This window comes from Artemia franciscana, chromosome 16 (assembly GCF_032884065.1).
Source record: "Artemia franciscana chromosome 16, ASM3288406v1, whole genome shotgun sequence".
Taxonomy (NCBI): Eukaryota; Metazoa; Arthropoda; class Branchiopoda; order Anostraca; family Artemiidae; genus Artemia; species Artemia franciscana.
The window spans coordinates 11388675-11409330 of NC_088878.1; the positions used below are offsets into that span (position 1 = coordinate 11388675).

At 33.3% G+C, this 20656-nt stretch overlaps 1 protein-coding gene across 5 annotated transcripts in view; it reads right to left on the minus strand.

Moving 5' to 3' along the window:
- LOC136037070 (beta-glucuronidase-like) overlaps nucleotides 1–7456 on the minus strand; it is a 97238-nt gene extending 89782 nt beyond the window's left edge. For 4 of the 5 annotated variants that reach the window (XM_065719508.1, XM_065719509.1, XM_065719513.1 and 1 more), the window contains exons 1-2: nucleotides 7340–7456; nucleotides 3587–3720 (exon numbers count right to left, since the gene is read on the minus strand). In XM_065719508.1, coding sequence (XP_065575580.1) covers nucleotides 3587–3720; nucleotides 7340–7403 — 198 coding nt within the window. In that variant the 5' untranslated portion in view covers nucleotides 7404–7456. Of the gene's footprint in view, nucleotides 1–2047; nucleotides 2189–3586; nucleotides 3721–7339 lie in introns of those variants that run through there. The other variant, XM_065719512.1, reaches the window with a different exon arrangement.
- Between the last annotated feature and the right edge of the window lie 13200 nt (nucleotides 7457–20656).

Consider the following 20656-nt stretch of genomic DNA (forward strand, 5'->3'; position numbering starts at 1 on the left):
TTCTTGTTATGGGCCATACAACACAATAATAGAGGACTAAAAGAACCATAAATAATACCCTAAATCAAACAATACATATTTTTTCCTGAAAACAGCTTTAAAAAGAATAAGAAAGAGAGAGAGATATATCAGTTAGGAAAGAATTCCAAAAAAGGAGAAACAATAGGAAAAGAGGGAACAGGAAAAATAAAAACAAAGGAGAGAGAGAGAGAGAGAGAGAGAGAGAGAGAGAGAGAGAGAGAGAGAGAGAGAGAGAGAGAGAGAGAGAGAGAGAGAGAGAGAGAGAAAATTACTAAACAGGAAAGACCCAACGAAATAATGCCTTTGCAGAAAGAAACAGAGGGACATCCGATGAGATTGAGTTCCATAATAGAATTGATTGATATACAGGAGACCTCTGGGCTGCTGTAGAAGATCGTTTTGGTAAAATAAATCGTAAATTTCAGAGGTCGTGAAATTGACAAAGGCACTTCTTCGGCTATTAAGAGCCATACCAATTGACGAGCACCAATCCTTTACTTTATTAAGAAGCTTTATAGTAGCAATAACAATTTAATTTCTTAAAAAAGCAACAAAATCAATGAGTAGCACACCGAAAGCATTGTTTGCGAGGGGTGTGCTACTAACAACAACAAAAATAACAACAGCAAATATATTGTAGAAGAAGTTGTACGGTGAAACCAAGTACTAAGAAATACAAACACAACATGATTAAAACACAGTCAATATAACTACATAATATCATGATCTCGAAGCAACAATAACCCTTAAAAAGACAAAAAACATTAACAGAGACAAATAACTCAATAAGAAAAAATCCAAAACATCGTTTTAAATTTTATTGATATTCAATCTGTTTGGAAGGCATAGTTACCGAGTAGCCCTAGACGAAGCTCAGATTTGTGACCTAAATCTATTTTTATAACACAAACTATATTCAAGCTCCACGAAAATGTACAAGGGATCTCTTCCTTTTATTAAAAGCCTGTTTCAAGTGTGCGCTTAAACCGCCTGTTGAATGACGCCAACAGAAGTACAGAAGGACAAGAAACAACAGAAGGACAAGCTTATTGCTTTTCTTGAAACAATTGAACTTGAAATACAAAGCTCACTGTTGATGGTTTCAACCAATTGCACCCCTCCCCTTCAACTAAATTTTATTAGCCTCTTAACTAAACCTCTTCGACCCCAAATATATGACGCTAATCTGCCACCTTTAGAGCGTAGTCCAGTTTCGAGAAGAAATGAATTGGGTAAGTTCAGCTCGAGCTGTATCAAGGAAAAAAAGGATCAATGGTTTGACCTTTATTATTAGTAGTGATACCTCACTGGTTTTAAACGGAGCTCTATTCCGTCATTCCATGACAGCCAGCAGGTGTCTGTTACGTCATAGAAAATGTTTTCTAGGAGACGTGGGTGTATGTTACGTCACAGGGGGGATGTTTTTTCTAGGGATGTTATGCTTCAAAAACCTAAAGGAGTGAGAAAAACCTTCAGAGAGCCCACTAAATCCAGATTTCCTTGAGTTTTACGTAATAGAGAGTCTTTAAAAACCTTCAGGGGCTTCCTTACTCCAGGATTGCCGTGATTGTTACCTAATAGAGTTTAGGTGTTATGTAGATAGGGTTTGCATATTACGTAATAGAACTTGTTAGAGGGCCAAGAAAAAAGCTGTTACGTCATATGGTTTGTTTACTTTTATTAAAAACTTCATTCCATATTTCTATAAAGCAATGAATATTTCAAAGCATTAATGGGAAAAAGTATACCTTTTTTAGCTCTTTGCAATACCACTGATTATTAAATCCAATGCCCTGATCAAATACTGAAATATTATGGGCAAAATTGGTATTTTCTTTTGCTTAACCTTGTACCAAAAAAGGCACTGATTAGTGATTACCCATACTGACCAGCTAAGGAGCCCACATGATCAGTTGGTCAACACATCTGGGATGAGCATTCTTCCAACACTCACAATGTTTAAAAACTTCATTCCATATTTCGATCAAGCAAGGAATAATTCAAAGCATTAATGGAACAAGTATACCTTTTTTAGCTCTTTGCAATACCATTGATTCTTAAATCCAATGCCCTGATCAAATACTGAAATATTATGGGCACAATTGGTATTTTTTCGCTTAACCCTGTACCAGAAAAGGCACTGATTACCCATACTGACCAGCTAAGGAACCCGCAAGATCAGAGGTCAATACATCTGGGATGAGCATTCTTCCAACAATAACAATGTTTAAGAACTTCATTCCATATTTCGATCAACCAGGGAATATTTTAAAGCATTAATGGGAAAAAGTATACCTTTTTATCTCTTTGCAGTACCATTGATTCTTAAATCCAATGCCCTGAGCAAAAACAGAAATACTAATGGCAACATTAGTATTTTTTGCTTGACCCTGCACCAGAAAAGGCACTGATTACCCATAATGACCAGCTATGGAACCCTGAAGATCAGTAGTTAATGCACCTGGGATGAGCATTCTTCCTCTGCCCACAATGTTTAAAAACTTCATTCCATATTTCGATCAAGCAAGGAATATTTCAAAGCATCAATGGGAAAAAGTATACCTTTTTAGCTCTTTGCAGTACCTTGATTCTTAAATCCAATGCCCTGATTACCCGTAATGACCAGCTAAGGAGCCCTGAAGATCAGTAGTTAATGCACCTGGGATGAGTATTCTTCCTCCACTCACAGAATTTAAAAACTTCAATCCATATTACGATCAAGCAAGGAATATTTCAAATCATGGGGAAAAGTATACCTTTTTTAGCTCTTTACAGTACCATTGATTCTTAAATCCAATGCCCTGATCAAAAACTGAAATATTATGGGCAAAATTGGTATTTTTTTTGCTTGACTCTGTACCAGAAGAGGCACTGATTGCTCATAATGACCAGCTAAGGAACCCTGACAATCAGCAGTTAATGCACCTAGGATGAGCATTCTTCCTCTGCCCACAATGTTTAAAAACTTCATTCCATATTTCAATAAAGCAAGGAATATTTCAAAGCATAAACGGGAAAAAGCATACGTTTTTTAGCTCTTTGCAGTACCATTGATTCTTAAATCCAATGCCCTGATAAAAAAAAAACAGAAGTATTATGGGCAAAATTGGTATTTTTCTACTTAACCTTCACCAGAAAAAGCACTGATTACCCATACTGACCAGCCAAGGAACCCAAGAGATCAGTAGTGAATATACCTGGGATGAGCATTCTTCCTCCACCCACAATATTAAAAAACTTCAATCCATATTTTGATAAAGCAAGGAATATTCCAAAGCATTAATGGGAAAAGTATACCTTTTTTAGCTCTTTACAGTACCAGCGATTCTTAAATCCAATGCCCTGATCAAAAACTGAAATATCATGGGCAAAATTGGTATTTTTTGCTTGACCCTGCACCAGAAGAGGGACTGATTATTCATAATGACCAGCTAAGAAACCCTGAAGATCAGTAGTTAATGCACCTGGGATGACCATTCTTCCTCTACCCAAAATGTTAAAAAAATTCATTCCATATTTCAATCAACCAAGGAGTATTTCAAAGCGTCAATGGGGAAAAATATACCTTTTTTAGCTCTTTGCGGTACCATTGATTCTTAAATCCAATGTCCTGATCAAACTTTGGTGAAATGGCAAATGTCCAAACACCGTCTAGGGAAAATAGTTCTCTTGACTCAGACTGTTGTGGATACAGTATTCCTAAAATTATTGAAATATCATAAGGAGAATATACAGTAGAGTATGACATACAAAAATACAAATGAAAAAAATTGTGTCTTGTCTTGCAAGTAGCTATATTTAAAGCTACTAGCTGTATATGGATATTAAAAGAATACAAAAACAAGATGTAATATTGCAAATTATCAACAGCTCATTTAAAATACTTGTAAACAAAATCATACCTTAGAATGCTTGACCCCTCACAAACAGTCCATTTCTGCTGCTTTTCAGTTTTTTCTGCTATTTTTAAGGAGTATTAAATACGAAATCATCCCTTAGCACATAGCACTGAACTCAGGCACATATGCAAGGGCTCCAGGACCCCCCACCAAAAAAAAAAATCTCAGGATTTTTTTTCTTTTCCCAAAATTTTCTGATAGTCCTGACAGAATAAGGGATTTAAAGAATTTGTCCCCTGGAAACAAATTCCTCTGTACATGCCTGGCTAAACTCCTTCCTTATTTAAAGAATGAATCCATTAGTCACTCCTAGAAAAAGAATTAGGAACAAAGACAAGAAAATGCATTTCTATCCCAACCCTCCAGCAAAGAATAATTAACTGATCCAAAGAGCATTACTATGTACCTATGTGTTATAAAAGCTCAATTAAAACCATGCACTTCCTCCTGATATGCGCCAACAGATAAACAGAGAGTGAAAAACAACAAAATTAGCCAATATGCAGATTTGGACTTTGATCACTTTTGACTCTTAAAAAGGGCACTAGAACTTCCTATTTCCAATCAAATGAACCCCCTCTGCAGTTTATACGACGGCCCCTTCCATATGAAGTGCCCCTGGGAAAAAAACACAAACAAAACAATAACATGTTGAAGCTGTATGGCCCTTACTATAGGCAATGCTATACCATTGCCTCTCATTGCACCATGAATTGCAAGACCATAGTTATTTGGAGGCCTACCACAGCTGTTGGGGATTCCATACAGTAAAGCAGGACTTCTTAAACTTTTCATTCACAACCCTGTTCATGATTGGAAGTTTCCTATTGACCCCATAAAAATATAAAAGAAGGACAAATAAAAATTTTTGACGACTTAGTTATATGGAAAAATATGCATATACATATGGAAATTCAAAGCTTTAGAATTCGTTTAGAAGCATACAAAAATCTAAAATAAAAATTCCACAAAGTTGAAAAATTTTCTTTATTGTACTTACAAAAATTATGAGCTCTATTTATCATCAAATTAGCATTTTTTGCAATAACATAAACAAAAGAAAATTCTCAAAGTCTTAGTTCAATTGAATATATTTGAATGCAGTCTGTGAGTGGTTCAGATTAAATTAAAATGAAAGGAAAAACTTTAGTGAGATGGGTCTGCTTGTTTTTTATTGCATAACAAATTAAATCTTGGTGAAATGTTTGACATTACTGGATGTAAGAGATACATTTTAGACTACAAATCTTATAAAAAAAAGAGAGAAAAAAAAGGAGACAGAAGGAGAAAAGGAAGACTGTTTTCCTAAATTAGTGACTAATATAGACCAGCACTTGAATGAGGCCTTAATCCTTTTCATCCATACAATCACATAGGTCAAACAGCATAGCCATACACAATCAACCATAAAGAATAATCCATGGACAGGCAGTCATGTTGTCAATAAGTATAAGTTGTCATTTACCAAACAATAAAAACATTTGTATATGTATGAACAGCTCATTTTCAAGATTTTGTTTTTGACAATTCATCTCTAGCCTCCCTCTGATGGTCTCATATAGCTCTTGGATATAAAAAAATAACCAAAAATGATGGAATTCTTACTTTATAATATGCAGCAAAAACCAATGAATCATACTTCCTTGTTTTCCTTCTATAATCTCTATTTTTGAATTATTTTTCATCAATTGTTTTGCTAGTTTTTTCTATATATACTAAGGGTGAATGAGACCATTAGAGGGGGGCTAGAGATGAATGGTCAAAAATGCAACAAAACCATGAAAATGAGCATAGAATTAGCCACCTAAAAATGTGTCTTTTTTTCTAGGATATCTTTTACTGGGTATCTGCTGTCCTTGACCTAGATCAATAAATAAGGTCATTAGAAGGCATGAAAGTACATGTAAGTGCTTAGTGTACCAGTAACCAGTTTCTCTAACCTATATTGATATATGTTGTTTATATATCCTAGGGCTATATCTAGAGCTGTTCCTACGGGTGGTGGTGCCCTGGGCAAAATTATTTATAGTGTCACCCTCCTAACTGAAGCTGAAGCAGCAGCTGAAGAGTTGCTGTTATTAACCTTTACCCATTAACACATGATTTTAGAAAATTTAAATATCATGATCACATCAGTTATCAGACTAAAATAGTTAATATTCAAAGGGTACTTGGGTATTATACATCACTCACTCAAGTTTATGCTGTTTAGAACTCAAGAACAAACTGGTTTGTCCTGAGTGAGACAAGACAAAAACAAGTGGCAGAATAGACACAAAATATATAATTTATGGCTATATATTACCACATTAGGGGGGTTGGGGCTAAAATATTTAGACAGTTTGAAGTTAAAAATCAATTCTTACTTCATAAAATGTAGAAGAATTTTACCTAGCACATTTGCATACAGACCCACTATACTTTACTGCCACCTCTCCTAATATGCAAACATAGGCTATAGCCTATAGCCCAAATTTGTTTCTGAAGTATTATATTTTCATCATATTTTGTGATTTTTCATTAGAATTGATCATCAAATAAATAGGTTCTAATTAAATGAAGCACAAGTGAGTGGTGTATAAAACACAAGTGTCATTCAGAAAGAGCATCTAAGATAAGGAATCTAATGAACAAGCTTTTGTTTTATTAAAAAATTCCTTTAAAAAAGTGGTACTCCTTGGCTCTTACTTTACCTTTTATGAAACTTCTTTGCCTTAGAAATAGAGAAAGAGCAAAGACAGGATTATGAAAACATTTCCCCTAAATATAGCCTAGTTTGGACTCTGAGCCTATTCCCCTAGAAATTTCATTCTCTAAACTCAATTACTGTCCAAGTTAGTATAAAGTCATTCCTTTATATGGTGAAGGTTTTGATTAGGCACTACTGAAAAGGAAACATGCTAGGAAAACAATGTCTACTTCATAACCTAATATATGGAATAATTGGAGCTAATACATTTTGACTGCAGCTTTACTTAAATTTGTCCTAGACCCCTCCTAATGTGCAAATATACAGCCAGAATTATGTATTTTCCATACATTCTGACAATGCATCTCTCTTGTTTCAATCTATGTACCTGTAAATTGAACCAACTAGGCCTATGATGAAACAAAAATCAGAAAACAAAGTGATGTATAGTGGAATGCATGAAAAAAAACTGGGTTATACAACTGAGCATTGGAGAAGGTTGGGGGTAAAATAGGCCTATTGTGAAGTGGCAGTAATTATGTGTTTGCAATAACTATTCAGCTTATTAGTAAGAATTGTTTTTTTTTACATTTTCCTTCTCCCCTAATTTATACATTTACCCTATCTACTTTACCAGAGTAAAAAGGTCTATAAAATTGGAAGCACGATTACAATTCTCTAGTTCGTCATATGTAGACAGTTCTAAAATAATGTGGAAGCATATGCTGACCTTGTGGTCCATTGGCTGCTACAAAGATTTTAGAAAAAAATATCAGACTAAAGCACAGTTTCATTTTTTAAATTAAGACAGTTTGTGTCGTCAAACGCAAATCCCGTGTTCTTTTACTTGTCCGGCTACTTATCTGACTAATCCAGGCGTATTGTAGTTGCGTTTGATTCACTTTTCAAGTTGACTGAAACCAGCATTCCGACGTTTTATTTGCGATTCCGAGTTAGCTTTTAGCGTTCGATTTGTAAAAGTTGACTGAAAGTTAATGAAAAGTTGACTTTTAACAACTTTTACATTTTGTACGTTCGTCTCAAGTTAACTCGGAAAGAAGGCAGAAGTTTCAAATATAGCTAATCATGGAGTATGTCTTCAGATGGATCCAAGATGAAGGCACCACTTTTGTGTACCATTGTGGTGGGTTATTGAGCTTGATTTTATGTTGTTGGGTAGGTTGCACTAAAATAGACTTAAAAACTATGTTATTAGCCTAGTTAAAACTGGCCTTTTTCTTGTGTAGGTGGGTGGGTTTTTTCTTTTACTGGGTGGATGGGATAGGTAGATAATAAAATGGTTAAGAAAAATCTTATAAAGTTAATGCAATATTAGTCAAAGTTACTACTAAGCTACTTGAGCAATTATTTCAGAGCTGGTTATCCTAATACAATTTGTGTGGCCAGAAGTTTAATTGTTAGATTGCAGATTGTGATTTTCATATGTCTTCTTTTAGTCATTCCATTCATGATGCTTTGGATATTTTTTTTATTGTGATAGTTTGTCTTAATGCTCTGAAAAGGGAAAATATTTCAATTGCAAAGGATAGGAAAATTTCAGTCTAATCAATTTAAAGTCCTAAATTAGCAAGGGAAGTGTTTACTTCACTAAAAAAATAACTTGTATACAGTGATTTTTTAAAATTCACTGTATAATTGGAGTTCTTTGAACTCCAATTATACAGCCCTGTTTTGGCCCCCTTTAGCCTGTATCCAGTTCCTAATTACCCATTTAGCCTAAATTTCATTTTTTCTGTTACTCATTTCTTTTCAATTTTACTAAGGGTTCATATTTAGGCTCTTGAGAAGTCATTGTTAAACAACATGTGCTTATGTAGCCTATATATAGCTTGTTGTTACTTATTCTTCTCTGGGTATACAATGCTTATGTGGTAAAAGCCAAGAGAAGGACCTGTAGGCCTATAGAAGAAAACCTGTTAAAAAAAGGTGACTCTTTATTATTTACATAATAATTATAGCTAACATGTTCCATATTCAACCCTGCTCTACTTTAGCCCCAACCCTCCTAATATGGAAATCTAAAGCTGGAATTACATATTTCCTATTGATTCTGTAAATCTATCCCTCAACCCTAGTACCTGAGAATTGAAGCAACTGTGGCAAAAGAAAAACAAGTAGGCTAAAAGGTGGCAGAATACATTGAAAATATATACTTTGGGCTATATATTTGCAAATTAGGCAGGTTGGGAGTAATTTTTTTTTTGTTTACATTTTGACTTACAAATAAAGTGAATATACCACTTGATGTCTTTTTGTATGTTCTTTACAAGTATAATAATTGCTTATATTGCTAATTCAAACTTAAGCACTTTTTGACCTAAGCTAACAAATTTTCAAGAGCTCAAAAAGCACTTAAATTTGAACTTGCAATTGAAGCACTTATTATGTTTGTAAAGAACACAAAACAAGGCATCAAGGGGTATGTTCACTTTATAAGTCAAATATATGAACAACACAAAATTACCAATTATTAGCATAGAGTTGCATAATTTTCTCCTGGGTATGTAGGCTAAATGGGAGGTCACTTACACCTGATCCTGTCCCTACTGTTTTTACTTGGTTGGAAGAAAAATCCAAAGAAAGTTCCTATTGAAAAAGAAAGAGCCCAAAAGTGAGATTGAAATTGTCATAGCTTGGAGGTTTGCCCCTTCAGTCTGTTTAAAGAAAACAGATTCAAACTGAAGCTTTGTTAATTTCAATCTTAAGGGTGACCTACATTTGTGACACTTCATTAAATGGTTGTAAAGGGATACTTCTATTTATTTGTCTTGTTTTTTTTCTACATGATTGTTTTTTTGAATCTTTAAATTGATGTACATTTCTTACAGATTAATTAGTCACACCACAGTTCCATTTGCAAGTTTTGACCTACTTTGTAACCCCTGGTCTCAAAATTGCATATAAATTTATTGAAGCTAGGAAACATAGAACTCCTGTCTGTTATTCCTAAGGCAATGACTCCTGTCTGTTAACACTAAATTCCTAAGGCAATGGCAATTAAAACAAAACAGTGAAGATTAACTTTAAAATACTTGAAAATACATAAATATAACAGCCACAAAGAAAAACCATTTGCAAAATTTTACTTTTGTGCTCAGTTGCCAACCTGAGCAATTGTCTCAAATTTATAAACCTTGCAAAACATTCACAAGCCATTTCTTATGACCTACACTCTTTTCTATACATCAACAATTCATTGAAAAGGAAGGCCCACCTTACTGGCATTCTTTCCTTTGTACTTATATTTAATCGGATTAAAGGAAAGCATATATGGCTAAGTCAATAGCCCAGTAAAGAACCAGGTGGTCCTTTGGCCAGGAAGCTAGGAACCAGTCATCCTATGCTTTGCAAGCCCTTCCTGCTTACTGACCCTAGATTTCTCTAGGCAACCTTTCAAGGTTGGGCCAGTTCTGGCTCAACCTACATAGTCACATCACTGACCTTTGTCCCAAACCAAATAAACTGGTAATGCCAGGAATTAAACCTGTGCCCTTTGGACAAAGTATTCTCGACCTAGAGTGCCAGCCACTTAAGTAGGAACACAAATGTAACCAGAAAAAAATTATTTGAAAAAAGAAAATATTGGAAAAAAAAACAAATCAAGTCATAGTTCCTACCATTTTTCACTGCTGTCCCATAAACAATATCTATTTTATTTAAACAAATTAATTTTGAGACATGTATCAACAAAACTCCCATCAGGGATTGTATTTACTTAAAATACAAATAGCAATATGAATGCTCAGTTTTGTGATATTCTAGTCTTGAAATAATAAAAAAGAAAAATTATATGTTCTATTTGTTTTCCACCAGCTCTCTTGAGCAAAATCATTTGTGACAAAAATATACCCATGGTTGGCTTAGAATCCCTTTAAAATACTTTAAATAGAAGGAATTTTAAAAACAATTATACTGATCAGCAAGAAGAATATTAAAATAACTCTAAACTTGGCACTTTTTAAGACAATTTTTTAGCTGTGCAAATGCAAAACTTTAATAGTGTCCTAATGTATTCTAAAAAAAAAAATATTAAAATGTGTCAGTAGTATTTTGATAGAAGCTGCCTCAAAAACTTTTAGTTAAAATATATGAAATGAAGGGCTAGGCATTCCTTTACATTTTATGCAACATGTAAAAAGGAAAACAATTCAAATTTTTTTCACAAAAGAAGATTGATTTAAAAAAAAAAATGCATTTTTAACAGAAAGCAACTGACATGAATGAAATGAAATAAAACAGAAATTCATGGAGAATAAATAATATCAGCCATATATTTAACCTACAATCAGGTGGCATAAAATATTATTTCTAAATTTGGAAAACCCCAGTGTTATTGCTTAAAGTTCTTTTAAATCAACAGGAATTGTCTTTTCAGAACTAAGGCCAGAGAGAAAGAAACTGATAACCAAAAATTGATGTAGCCAAAAATTTCAGGACCCTCTAGAGGAGAAAGAAGTGGAGGTAGGTACTTTAAACACTTTCCTGGGACATACTTCGGTTAGTTTATAGCAAACAGTATTACTGGCTTTTGTATAAAGTGAATATACCACTTGATGCGTTTTTTTATGCTCTTTACAAATATAATAATTGCTTCTATTGGAAATTCAGATTTAAGCACTTTTTGACCTCTCAAAAATGACCTAAATATGGGGTATAAAAAAGGCTTAAAATATTGGTCTCAGACTTTAAAACACTGGGCTCAAAGTTACCAAATTTATTTGTCTTAATAAAATACATATTGTTTGTGGGACAGCAATGAGCAACTATGACTTGAGTTTTTTTTTCAATATTTTCTTTTTCCAAATAATTTTTGTTCTCTGGTGACATTTGTGTTCCTTCCTAAGTGGCTGGCACTCTAGGTTGAGAATCCTTTATCCAAAGGGCACAGGTTTAATTCCTGGCATTAGCAGTTTATTTGGTTTGGGACAAAGGTCAGTGATATAACTCTGTAAGTTCAGCCAGAATTGGCCCAGACTTAACAGGTTACCTAGAGAAATCTGGGGTCAGTAAGCAGGAAGGGCATGTAAAAGCATAGGATGACTGGCCCCTAGCTTCCTATTGCACTTCCTAGCTAAAGGATCACCTGGTCCTTTACTGGGCTTCTGACTTAGCCATAGAAGCTTTCTTTTAAACCCATTAAATATAAGTACAAAGGAAGAAATGCCAGTAAGGTGGTCCTTCCTTTTCAATGAATTGTTGATGTACAGACAAGAGTGTAGGTCATAAGAGGTGGCTGGTGAATGTTTTGCAAGGTTTAAAAATTTAGGGCAATAGCTCAGGTTGGCAACTGAGCACAAAAGTAAAATTTTGTGAATGGTTTTTCTTTGTGAATGTTACATTTATGTCATGTCCAGAATTTTAAAGTTAATCTTCATTGTTTTTGTTTTAATTTTCATGGCGCTAGGACTTCAGTGTATTAAAACCTACTTATGTCCATCCATTTTATTTTAGACAGAGAAGAGTTCTATGTTTCCTAGCTTCAATAAATTTATATGCAATTTTGAGACCAGGGTTACGAAGTAGGTCAAAACTTGCAAGTGGAACTATGATATGACTAATTAATTTGTAAGAGATGTATATCAATTTAAAGATTTAAAAAATTATGCAGAAAACAAACAAGACAAATAAATAAAAGTATCCCTTTACAACCATTTAATTAAGTGTAACAATGTAGATCATCGTAAGATTGAAATGAACAAAGCTTCAATTATGAATCTGTTTTCTTTAAACAGACTGATGGGGCGAACCTCCAAGCTATGACAAATTCAATATCACTTTTGATCTCTTTCCTTTTCAATAGGAACTTTCTTTGGATTTTTTTTTCAACCAAGTAAAAACAGTAGGGACATGATCAGGTATAAGTGACCTTCCACTAAGCCTACATACCCAGGGGAAAATTGTGCAGCTATACTAATAATTGGTAAATTTTTTGTTGTTCATATGTTTGATTTACAAATAAAGCAAACATACTCCTTGATGCCTTTTTATGTTTTTTACAAACATAATAAGTGCTTCAAGTACAAGTTTTTGAGCTCTTGAAAATGACCAAAGTATACTCAAATAGTTTTTGGGTATAAAAAAGCTTAAACCATTGGTCTCAAACTTACTGTTTCATTATTAATCCATTTTTTACATGTTGTATAATCTATGAGCACTGATTTTCCACAATTAAGTTGGATTAATAAATTTTACAATATTATGCTGAATTTCTTCTTCTTTGATGCCAAATTTTCAATTAAGGTACATGTTTTTGGTCATTTTTGACAAAATAATGTATGTTTTTCACTGCCAAAATTTGTTAGGTTAAGTAAGGTCAAAAAGTGCTTAAACTTGAACTAGCAAAATAAACAATTATTATATTTGTAAAGAACATACAAAAAGGCATCAAGTGGTATATTCACTTTATTTGTAAATCAAAATGTGAACAACAAGAAATTCACCCCTAACATGCCTAATTGGCAAATGTATAGCCCAAATTATATATTTCCAATGTTTTCTGCCACCTTTTACTTGTTTTTCCAGTTCTTGTTTTGCCACAGTTGCCTCAATTAACAGGTACTACGGTTGAGGGATGGATCAGCAGAATCAATAGAAAATATGTAATTTCAGCTTCCATATTAGGAGGGTTGGGGGCTAAAGTAGAGCAGGGCTGCATGTAGAAAGCTATAATCATTATGTAAATTACAAAGAATCATCTTTTTTTAACAGGTTTTCTTCTATAGGTCTACAGGCCCTTCTCTTGGCTTATACCACATCAAGCATTATATAACCAGAGAAGAATAAGTAGCAAAAAGCTATATATACATAAGCACATGTTACTTAACAATGGCTTCTATAGTGCTTAACTATGACCCCTTAGTAATATTAACAAGAAATGAGGGTAAAACTGGTGCAAATAGTATTACTGGCTTTCATACAAAGTGAATATACCACTTGATGCCTTTTTTTTATGCTCTTTACAAATATAATAATCACTTCTATTGCAAATTCAGATTTAAACACTTTTTCACCTCTTGACCTCTTAAAAAGGACCTATAAATAGGGTCATTACAAATCTGTAATAGTTTAGAAACAAATTTGGGCTATATATTTGCAAATCGGGGGGGGGGGGGGTAAAGCATAGCATATATTATATACGTAAACTAACCATTGCTGTTTTTTTTTGTTTAATGTGTTTATGCACATCAAATTTTAATGAGAAGAGAAATCACCAGTGCAACAGCACACACATAAAAAAAATTCCAGCAATGGTTAGTTTACATATTTAATATATGCTATACTCTACCCCCACCCCCTGATGTGCAAATATATAGCCCAAATTTGTTTCTAAACTATTACTGATTTGTAATGACCCCATATATAGGTCATTTTTAAGAGGTCAAAAACTGCTTAAATCTGAATTTGTGGTAGAAGCAATTATTATATTTGTAAACAGCATTAAAAAAGGCATCAAGTGGTATATTCACTTTATATGAAAGCCAGTAATAGTGTTTGTACCAGTTTTACCCAATGGTAAAACTGGTGCAAACATATATAGGTAACAGAAAAAGTGAAATTTAGTGTAAATGACAATCAGGAACTGGATACTGGCTCAAGGGGGCCAAAAACAGGGCTATATAATTGGAGTTCAAAGAACGTGATGATTTTTCAGTGAAAAAAAAAACACTTCCCTGGCTAATTTAGGACTTTGAATTAATTAGCCTACCAAAATTTTCCTATCCTATGCAATTGAAATAGTTTTCCCTTTTCAGAGCATTAAGACAATTTATCACAATAAAAAATATCCAAAGCATCTTGAATGGAATGACTTAAAAAGGCAAATGACAACCACAATTTGAAATCTTACAATTAAACTACTGGCCACACAAATTTTAGTAGGCTACCCAGCTCTGAAATAATTGCTGAAGGTGTATTTGCCTGTAAAATTAGAAACAGGCCCGAAGTCCCAGCCTCTTCCTTGTCAGAACTTCACAAAAATCAAAACTTGTTCGTCCAGATAGTTTCACCCCTTGTTTCATGAAAATGGCGGCAGAAAATATTTACCTAGTGGATGTATTTTTCCAGATATGTGTACAGCACTATTTTTCTGTGCCTACTGTAAGGTATGCCCTTGGCTTTAGCAAATTACATTACTTTGTGTCTTTTTGAATCCTAAAAAAAGCCAGACTTCACTTTCAATATTCCCAGATGGGTAAATGTATGACAGTTCATATAATTGACTTACCAATAAAGTGAAAATGCCGCTTGATGCCTTTTTTATGCTTTTGACAAATACAATAATACAAATAAGAACTTTTTGACCTAACCTAAGATGCATTTGTGGATTTTGAAAACTTTTGCCAGTAAGCTGCCAAGCTCTTTTCCAGCGTTTTATTTGTCAAAGGCAGTACCGAAACGAAACAAAACGAAGGCTCAAATAAAACGGAATTATGCGAAACAAGACTGTAAACAGTGGCCCAAACTGAAACTATCTTGTCTCAAATAAAATGCGGCTACAGTTTGTTTGGCCAGAAGTTGAATTGTAAGATTGCAAATTGTGGTTGTCATTTGCCTTTTTTAGTCATTCCATTCAAGATGCTTTGGATATTTTGTATTGTGATAAATTGTCTTAATGCTCTGAAAAGGGAAAACTATTTCAATTGCATAGGATAGGAAAATTTCAGTAGGCTAATCAATTTAAAGTCCTAAATTAGCCAAGGAAGTGTTTTTTTCACTAAAAAATCACCACCTTCTTTGAACTCCAATTATATAGCCCTGTTTTTGGCCCCCTTGAGCCAGTATCCAGTTCCTGATTGTCATTTACACTAAATTTCACTTTTTCTGTTACTCATTTCTTGTCAATATTACTAAGGGGTCATAGTTAAGCACTAGAGAAGTCATTGTTAAATAACATGTGCTTATGTATATATAGCTTGATGTGGTATAAGCCAAGAGAAGGACCTGTAGACCTATAGAAGAAAACCTGTTAAAAAAGAGGATTCTTTGTAATTTACATAATAATTATAGCTAACACATTCTACATGCAGCCCTGCTCTACTTTAGCCCCAGCCCTCCTAATATGGAAATCTATAGCTGAAATTACATATTTTCCATTGAACTACCAATCTATCCCTCAACCCTAGTGCCTGTTAATTGAAGCAACTGTGGCAAAACAAGAACTGGAAAAACAAGTAAAAGGTGGCAGAAAACATTGGAAATATATAATTTGGGCTATATATTTGCAAATTAGGCATGTTAAGGGTAATTTTTTTGTTGTTCATATTTTGACTTACAAATAAAATGAATATACCACTTGAAGAGTCTGTCAACTCATTGTTAATAAGATATCCTCACACTTTCCTGAACAAATTCTAGCCTTCACGGATGGTTCAGTAAAAGGATCAAGAGCAGGAACAGGGGTGTGTATTCCTCATGTTTCCTTGAATATATCAGCAACTCCTCCATCCCACACTTCAATTCTGTCAGCAAAGTTGTTTGCTATACATAAAGCACTTGAAACTATGGCCAGACTAAACCTTTCATCAAAGAATGTGTCAATCCTTACAGATTCAAATTCTGCAATTCAATTAATAAAAAAAAAATAAATTATGAGGCTGCTGATTCAGATTTAAAATTAATAAGAGATGATCTACAAAGATTAAATAAATGTAGTATTTTTGTTTGCTTTCAGCATATTCCTAGTCATAAAGGACTGATTCATAACGTGACTGCTGATAGGCTAGCAAATGAAGCAGCAAATATTGACCCCCAACCAGAATCAAAATTGGGGAACCTACAAGATATTATGAAACACCGTGGACAAATAAAGTGTCTACTATTTCGAAATTCCCCATTTCGTTCTAGAGAAGACACAGTGTGGTACTATAGACTGAAATCAGGATATCTTTTTCTGAATTCTGTCCAGTTTCAATGGAATTTATATCATTCTCCACTATGCAGGTGGTGTTTAACAACCGAGGAAACTCCCAAACACATATTTTTTTATTGCCATATACTTGTACCCAAAACTAATAAGATTAAGATAATTTGAAAAAAAACTAAAGATTGAAGAAATGTTTGACTCCTTCATTAGCTTATAACTACCTCCTGATACTGAAAGGCCGATCTATAGGGTGATGATCCAAATTATGAAAAAGACAATGGAAATCGAGCTAATTTATTAATGAAGATCTACTGTGCAGAAGAGAGCAAGAGTGAGTAGGAAGAGCTGTATTGGTACCAGCTGGCCTCTTGGCCTTAAACTGCTGGGGACAGGCAGCTCAAGTACTTGCACTTCCCAGAAACCAAAAAGAAGGATTGCTTCTGCCATCTTGAAGTCAAAGGGGTGAAAGGACTGTATGCAGTCTGTATACCCTCATACAAATTCTGGAATTGGAACCACTTGATGCCTTTTTGTATGTTCTTTACAAATATAATAATTGCTTATATTGCTAGTTCAACTTTATGCACTTTTTGACCTTACTTAACCTAACAAATTTTGGCAGTGAAAAACATACATTATTTTGTCAAAAATGACCAAAAACACATACTTTAATTGAAAATTTGGTATCAAAGAAGAAGAAAAACTGCATAATATTGTATAATTTATTAATCCAACTTAATTGTGGAAAATCAGTGCTCATAGATTATACAACATTTAAAAAATAGATTAATAATAAAAGAGTAAGTTTGAGACCAATGTTTTAAGCTTTTTTATATCAAAAAACTATTTGGGTATATTTTGGGCATTTTCAAGAGCTCAAGAACTTGCAATTGAAGCACTTATTATGTTTGTAAAGAACATGGAAAAGGCATCAAGGGGTATGTTCACTTTATTTGTCAATCAAAAATATGAACAACAAAAAATTTACCAATTATTAGTATAGCTGCATGATTTTCCCCTGGGTATGTAGGCTAAGTGGAAGGTCACTTATACCTGATCCTGTCCATACTGTTTTTACTTGGTTGAAAAAAAATCCAAAGAAAGTTCCCATTGAAAAGGAAAGAGACCAAAAGTAAGATTGAATTTGACATAGCTTGGAGGTTTGCCCCTTCAGTCTGTTTAAAGAAAACAGATTCATAATTGAAGCTTTCTTCATTTCAATCTTAGGGATGATCTACATTTGTTACACTTCATTAAATGGTTGTAAAGGAATACTTTTATTTATTTGTCTTGTTTGTTTTCTACATGATTTTTTTAATCTTTAAATTGCTATACATTTCTTACAAATTAATTAGTCATACCACAGTTCCATATGCAAGTCTTGACCTACTTTGTAACCCTGGTCTCAAAATTGCATATAAATCTATTGAAGCTAGGAAACATAGAACTCCTCTCTTTTTAAAAGAAAATGGATGGACATAAGTAGGTTTTAATACACTAAAGTCCTAGGGCCATGACAATTAAAACAAAACAATGAAGATTAACTTTAAAATGCTTGACATTGCATAATATAACATTCACAAAGAAAAGCCATTCACAAAATTTTACTTTTGTGCTCAGTTTACATTTGTGGAACACAAAAGTCATCAGAGAACAAAAATTATTTGGAAAAAGAAAATATTGAAAAAAAAAAACAACTCAAGTCATAGTTGCTCATTGCTGTCCCACAAACAAAATGTATTTTATTAAGACAAATAAATTTTTAAACAGGTATCAACAAAACTCCATCAGGGATTGTATTTACTTAAGGTACACTCAGCAATATGAATGCTTAGTTTTGTGATATTCTAGTCTTGAAATAATAAAAAAAGAGAAATTATGTTCTATTTGTTTTCCACAAGCCAATTTGAGAAAAATCATTTGTGAGAACAATATATCCATGGTTGGCTCAGAATCTCTCTAAAATGCTTTAAACAGAAGGAATTTTAAAAACAATTATGCTCATCAGCAAGAAAAATATTAACATAACTCTCTAAACTTGGCACTTTTTAAGACAATTTTTAGCAAAGCAAATGCAAAACTTTAATGGTGTCCTATGTCATCTAAAAAAAAACATTAAAATGTGTCAACTGAATTTTGATGTAAGATGCCTCAAATACTTTTAGTTGAATCTGTGAAATGAAGGGCCAGGTATTCCTTTACATTTTATACAACATGTAAAAAGAAAAACAGTTCAAATTTTTTCACAAAGGAAGAAGCTTGATGTAAAAAAATAAATGTATTTTTAACAGAAAGCAACTGACATCAATGAAATCAAATAAAACAAAAATTCATGGAGAAGAAATGATATAAGCCATATATTTAACCTATAATGAGGTGGCATAAAAGATTATTTCTAGAATTAGAAAAAAACAGTGTTATGGCTTAAAGTTCTGCTCAATAAACAAGAGTTGTCTAAGGCCAGAATAATTAAGAACTAAGGCCAGAGAAAAGAAACTGATAACCAAAAAATAAGGCACCCAAAAATTTCAGGACCCTTTAGAGGGAAAAGAAGTAGAAGTAGGTACTTCAAAATACCTTCCTGGGACATACTTTAGCCTGTAGACACATCCCTGAAAGTTTCATTTTCCTAACCTAAACCCTTTCTGATATAAGAAGAAGTCAATTAACTAGAATTTTACCATATATATATATATATATATATATATATATATATATATATATATATATATATATATATATATATATATATATGTATTTATAGATTAGGGGGGAGCAGTTGAAGTTCTCTGGTACAAACAAATTGTAGGTCTATATTAGGATTCAGGATGAAATTAATTCTAAATGTAGGTCTATGTCTAGGCTATTTCATAGCTGTCCTATTAGTGATTTAATCATAAAATTTTAGCTTAGAATTCTACTCAAATAACAGGGATTGCATTTTCAGAACTAAAGGCGGAGAAAAAGCAACTGGTAACTAAAAATTAAGGTAAAATGTTTTTTTGTCAAAATTTCAATAGGTATAGGTATACCTGTCATGTAGGCAAATTTCAGGGCCCTCTAGAGGGAGAAGGAGTGGAGGTGGGTACTTTAAAATATCTTCCTGGGATATGCTTTAGCCTGTAGACCCATCCCAGAATGTTTCATTTTCCTAACCTAATCTAACCCCTTTTCAAGATAGCAAAAAGTCATCACACAACTAGAATTAGGTCTATATTAGGATTCAGGATGAAATTAACTCTAAATGTAGGTCTATGTCTAGGCTATTTTTTAGCTGTCCCATTAGTGATTTAATCATAAAATTTTAAATAGCGTATACTATTAGAATAGCTACTTTTTGTTATCTTAGAGAGAGATTAGGAAAAGTAATGAGTAGAGGGAAAAAATAAATCTAAAATTGAGATTATTTAAATTGAAAATTTAGGGTAAAATAAGAAACAATGGTAATAGGAAATGTGCATTCCCAAGCTCTATTCCTAATAACACACCTTTCTAACTGATAAAAAACCTTTGTTTTGTGCATCAGAGCCTGGCCTACTAGCCTTTGAAAGCTAGGCCTAGTGTTACGGGGCGGGGGTTCTTATAAAGTTAAGTTGGTTGTAACATGGGAGCTTAGTAGTAAGGGATATAGATTGGGAGGGTTCTATTGACGAATCTCTATAACCGTGGAGACAAAATCATTATCATAATATAAAAACTTAGGAATCAACTACAAAGTAAGGTCTTAAATACTACCTCAGTCGATTGAATTAAAGTCAATAAAAATAACGCTTAAAATGCAGAAGAGAGCGGGAACGGGACGGAAGAGCCGTAGTACCGGCGGTACTTTTGTACTTAAACTACTGGGGATAGGTGATTTCGGGTCCCGCGCTTCCCATTTTGTAAAAGCGTAAAAACAAGACAGTCTTTACAATTGCTAAATTTTTAAGCAACAAAAACACTTAAAGGTGATAGGTTAGAAAATGACATTATATTAGTTCAATCAGTAAATAGGTCAAGGACACGAAAATTGTGATTTGTGTGAAAATAATATTCCAAAATAATAAGTGACAAACAATTAAAAGTGCCAAACAGTGAATTAATAGTTTGAAATAAATAAAAGTACCAGTGGTAATTTTCTTATATAATGTTGTATATTTTATACTTTATTGTTAAAATGCCTGG